This window comes from Priapulus caudatus, unplaced genomic scaffold (assembly GCF_000485595.1).
Source record: "Priapulus caudatus unplaced genomic scaffold, Priapulus_caudatus-5.0.1 Scaffold407, whole genome shotgun sequence".
In the NCBI taxonomy this organism is placed as follows: Eukaryota; Metazoa; Priapulida; class Priapulimorpha; order Priapulimorphida; family Priapulidae; genus Priapulus; species Priapulus caudatus.
Genome location: NW_014577468.1, coordinates 242,064 through 248,040, shown reverse-complemented (window position 1 = coordinate 248,040; position 5,977 = coordinate 242,064). Strand labels below are relative to the sequence as shown.

General features: G+C 45.4%; 1 protein-coding gene across 1 annotated transcript in view; it reads right to left on the bottom strand.

The window, feature by feature from the left end:
• Nucleotides 1-4,971: 4,971 nt before the first annotated feature.
• Nucleotides 4,972-5,977, bottom strand: part of LOC106810056 — a 9,603-nt gene continuing 8,597 nt past the window's right edge. Inside the window, exon 4 of the mRNA XM_014813321.1 lies at nucleotides 4,972-5,513. Coding sequence (XP_014668807.1) covers nucleotides 4,972-5,513 — 542 coding nt within the window. The remainder of the gene's footprint in view (nucleotides 5,514-5,977) is intronic.

Sequence of the window (5,977 nt, the reverse complement as noted above, 5' to 3'; positions counted from 1 at the left end):
AGTAGAGAAGAGAGAGACGAAGTTGATGACATGGAAAGATCAACGCAGTGGGGATTGCAGTAGAAACCGTTTCACGTGTGTAAAGCAGATTTATGGGACGTCTGTGTCTCTGTCGTTTAGAATCAGGGTTAGAAATTAACATTTATGCCAGGGTGCAAACTGACCCCTGTAGGCAGTAAAACTGCTGCTTGCTGCTCCTTAATTTCGAACAGATAGAACTTTCTCATTCTGAGTAATTCCGTGAACGCATGTCATATATATTTAATTTATTGTTTTAAAACATGCCAAAGATGAGAACTCACGCGCTGTGAGTATATTTCTAGTGAAGACACCCAATGAACTGTTAATCAAAGTCACCCGTAGCAGCATTGTGGTGGCCAGTAATGTAAAAGTATTGTAACCATGGAAACCACATAGAGGAGTCTGCTTTATTATATTGCGTTGCGTTGCAATTTACATTTTCGTTTGTCCTCTCTTTAATCTAAGCACTGTAATATTCTAATACTACAAAAAATCACCGTTAAAGTGGGAGAAAACGCTTGTTCATCGAGTATGCTGTATATGTTGATTGCACGGTTGTAATTGTATATACTGCCAAAACTTGAAGTGTTCAAACATGTAGGACGATGGTTGTACGTGACAAGTGCATTGCGTCCCCTTAATGATGTTGAAGGCACACAGGTTTGCGGTGTTTACACGAGTGTACCCGGTTGTGCAGACAACAGAGGTCGAGTGGGAGTGCGGTGTATTAAATAGTTTGCTGTTAAACTAAACAATTTACTAGAGTTTACTAAGATTTTAAACAGATGCTTAGTAACAATTCTTTGAGAGCAGCAGGTAGCAGGCCCGTGTAATTCACACACACACAAAAGCACGCACGTACACACACATAAACTGCGCGGTACCACACACACACACACAGCCACACGCACACACACCACACACACACACACACACATTCACCACACACACACACACAAATTACCACACACGCAGCGCACACACACACACACACCACACACACGCATACACACACCGCACGAACACGCGCCACGCAGCGCACACACCACACACATTACACACACACGCACGCACACACACACACACACACCCACACACAATACACACAACGCACGCACGCACACACACACACACCTAACACACGACGCAACACACACGCACGCACCAACGCGCACGCACGCACGGCCTACACAGCGACCACAGCACATCACACACACACAGTACATCACACACGATCCACGCACGCATCTACGCGCACGCACGCACACACACACACACATTCCGTCACTGCGCTGCCGCGCGCGCGCTATCACACCACACACACATACGGCAGCAGCGTGCGCGCATACAACACACACGCTGGTCGCTTAGATCCTCCGTACGTATGAATGGACATGACTCAATACTAAACACCAATCAGTCACGATACTGAATACCTATAGTTCATCACGGACGAACAAAGCTCCCACCGTTGAAGCTATAATTGGAAGGGTATGTTCAGTTGTAGCTCTGAGTAACGTATAGCCCGGCGTACGGTGTTGCGCCAGGCCTGCTGCTGCCTTAGCAACGCCGTACGCGGGCTTAGTTACTAAGAGCTGAGTTCAGTCTGGGGCAAATATTGGCCGCCGACTGTGTCTTCCGCGATGAAATGTGAACAAGATTTATTTTTTGTAAACGGAGCAAGAAAGAAAACGGGTTTAATTTGAATTGCGAATGTGACCAAGGGCGTGGATTGAATGTTTAAATTTTGTCATGCGATAGTTTTTTAAAGGGGTTTCACGTGTAGTTCATGTTTTACTCACAAGCAAAACCCTTTGCGGAATAGATCTTACGTGGGGTCCGAGTTCAATACAATGGAAGTGGATGTGATGTTGAACGGTGTTGCGGTGAAAACAGAAATAAGCTCAAGGTTTGTTTGGTTTTTTATATATTGTCAATATGCTACATGATCTCTTAACGAACTGCCGGAACGTCAGCGAGTTACCTCTGTGTTGTTGTAATACTAGTTAATTATGTATAGATAATTAGGGTTGTGTCATCCGGTGATGCTGTGCTGCGATACTATTTTAGTCTTGCAAAGAGTTGGCAAATAGAGAACCTCTCGATGGATTCACTTGTGTCACTACTGAGTTTTTCTGATGCTGGAATTCAGAAGTTTATGACTGCAACATACATCTCATGTTTTAAACAGCGCTCGTTGGCATAACATGAATCACCATCACTCTAACACGAATGTACAATAATATCTTTTAGGGCCATAAATGGCCCTACCTTGTAGATAGTACTTTATGCGTCCATGTATTTGAGTATGTTTGCAGTCCACGTCTTTGAGTTTAGTTGCTAACAAACATACTTATCTCTCATTATTTACACCGTGTGTGCTTTGACATGACACCACCATTCACACGAATGCTAAATAATAAAATTAAACTGTCATAGTTTTTGTATTCTTCTTACAATTCACGCACGCCAGTAACATGGGGCAAACACCGATCTCTCATTGAAGTTCATATATATACTTTGAAATAAATAATGAACATAAACATAAAGATGCGATGTGATCAAATGCTTTTATAATCGCATTGTTGTGAGTCAGCAACGAGATAATTGGTGCATGATTGACACTTACAAATGATTCATAAACGATACAATTTCTCACGTACATAACCATGACAAATGTATAATACAAGAATACGTTATATTATATATATATAATATAGGATAATTACGAGATTAAGGAGCAATACCGGAATGTATTCCTATGCGGAGTCACGTGAAACTAACATGATACATGCTGCAATTTCAGCTTACATGAGAATGCATTAAGCCGAGTTGCAAAGGCTTTACACTGACTAACCTTTACGAAGGAATAATGTAATGTATTCGCATTCAGATCAATCACCGGGTTTTGCATAATATCACACCTCTAAAAGCGGGTGATACAGGATATATACGTATTCACGGATGTGGAATAATAATAGATAATTATTATTCACTCCTTACGTATAGCACGTGTGGTGCAAGTGAGGACACATCGATTGTTCTGGCAACACATCACAGCCAAGTTATTACAAGGAATAACATACTGCTGGAGTGATATGCACATGTCGTTGGTCGCAGATACCACTAGTAATATAATAATGAGCAAACAGGTCATCCTGAATTAATCCTAACACACTGAGGTATCATCTAAAGATTCTGGTCCCTCTAGAGGAGTAAAGAAAAAGTCTGGAAAGTCGTTAGGGAAAACAACCCTATGACTACATATACGATACCTCTGGGGGGATCATTTAGCTGCGCGTTGTGCATCACGTGATCACATGCCATTCGAGATTTGAAACACAACCCTATGACTAGCATTAGAGCGAAAATTTCTTGTCACATTGGCACTCGGGTCACAGGCGGGCTCCTGAGAATCGACTTGGACATGCGAGATATTTATAATCCATATATTCTCGTAAATAAACGACAAAGTTTCTAAATCGTATATGAACAAGAGACGCAGCGCTCTGGGCCTCATCTGAGGTCGTGATTGCTACGGTTCTACACGGGTAACAAGTTTGTAAGTTCGTTGTTGCGCGGTAGGGATGTGAACACCGCTTTGTTAGGCGCAGATGATTGCAGTTACGCTCAGTTGCGTACAACTATCTTTCAGCAATACTCTGCATCTGCATACCTCCAACCAATTGGTTGATACAAACCTCGCGTGCCTGAAACTCCTGTTTCGTATGTCGCTGATCCCTGATTACAACAATTTAGAAAAAATCATTGTTGTTATTAATTGTTCTTATTAAAATAGTGTTATCTGTAATAAATCAGGTCAATACTTTGCCGTTAATTGGGGATGAATAGGTTAAATGATAAAGATAGGAAAAAATACAGAAAAAACAGGTACTATAATAAAAAGGTCAAGATGGTGTAGATTCGATCCAACCGACCTTTGAGGCCGTGCCACGCCGCTGTGCTGTAGGCGTGTCGGCTATCAGGTTTATGTGATTGTGTGCTGGATTAGGGATTGTTGCCATGAATATGACACGCACTGTGACGTCAGTTTTGAGGGCAGTTCAGGAATCCAGTCGTTAACCCTTCCTCTTTAAGGGTCAAAAAGCGTTATCGAGACACTTACTCTTCGCACATCAGTGGAGCCACATTCATGGTCTTCAATAAAGGTGTAAAAAAATTGTAGCCGTCAGCACTGCAAACAAAAAAGGTGTTTTCACTCTGTCGTTAGGTCATGTATTCTCAGAAAATGTCCTGGTATCTGACCTTCACCCACTGCCTTTGGACCTGTTGACTCCAATTCGTCGCATGGTGATGGGCTCTTCCTTGCCGCATCACACTCTCGTTATACACCGGAATATTAAGAGCATAGGCGAGCCCGTTAAAGTTTGTGCCGCAAGTCGGGTATTTCCTCCTAAACCTTAAGTTAAGGGGCAATTTCCCTCTCGCGTTGACACATTTTGATCCTTTGGGATCCATGACCCCCAATTTGTCATCCTGAGTCCTTTTCACGACCCCCCCCCCCGACGCTCCGAATATCGTGAACGTAAGTCGAGCGGTCAAGATTTGTGCCCCATTGTTGACGGGATGGCCGGGACGGCGGAGACGGACGCACGCACGCACGGACAATCATGCGATTCCATTTTTAAAGGTTTAAGAGGTGTGAGGTTTTTACAGTCATCTTCGAAGTTCTCTTTCAAACCATCTCTTTCAAACCATCTGTTTACCTCCATCGACTAACCCATCTACCTGGAGCGATCAACAGGTAGCTCTGTCCAATCATCATTCCAGTAGGATGTTCTAAAAACAACGCTTAGCGACAAAGCGACGCAGAGTCAACGCCACGGCCCGTAAAACACGTACAGACCGGACGACGAACCGCACCTAGCAACGGTATCTAAGAGAGGCCGATCTCTTCGCTGCGGCGGACGATGCTCAGCCTCCTCATCCTCACTCTCGCAGCAGGAAGCATCGTCCTAGCAACGGGACGACGACGCCGGTGACGGAGACGACGCAGGCCTCCCGCGCTGTCTTCACGACGGTGGCGACACCTCGCAGCGGAATCGCGTGCGCGTCCGCGTACAGGGGACGCAGGCGTCCGCGCGGCGCCGCGAACGAGAGGTCGCACGAGAACGACACCTCGACCCTCTTCTCGACTCTCTCCGCGTCCGCGAAGCATGACACCTCCTCCGTCTGCCCCACGGCGTCGCCGTCGACGACGGTCGCCGCGGCGACGGCGCGCCCGACCTCGTCGTGCACGGTGAACGCGTCGCCGCGGCGCAGGCAGCAGACGACAAACGCGTAACCGGCGGTGGCGTTGTCACTGTAGAAACGCTCGACGTCGCCGCGGCAACCGAAGGAGAGGCGCTTGCCGTAGCCGCAGCCGACATGTGTCAGGAGACGTGGTTCACCGTCGAACTGCCAGAGGGCGCCGCCGAGGCAGCGGACGCGATAGCGGAATCCGGGCGTGATGCGAGGGTCGACGTACGTACCTGGATGAAACAATGGGAAGAGACTGTCGCTGAAACTCTATGGTTATTGTTAGGGTTAGGATTAGGGTTGGGGTTAGGATTAGGGTTAGTGTTAGGGTTCGGGTTAGGTTTAGTGTTGGGTTGGTATCGTAGTGGGGGTTGGGGTTGGACATGATTATATCAATAACTCTGGTTTTAACTGAGATGATCGAATGATTTACGGTTTTTATGACGACCGATTTCAATTTTTTGCTGAAACTCTGGTTTCAGAAACATCGATCGATCGATCTAAAATGTCGTGACTATTTCACGTCAATTAACTTTTACACTAGGTGTAAGCCACACCCATGCACACACAAACATAGTTTGCGTGGTATACAACTTAAATCATATTATACCCTAGGTGGCGCTAGTGGACGAATTCTCTTAGCAACCTGCTCTGGAACATTTATGTATCACTAAAAAAATGTAGATAAGAGTTTTTT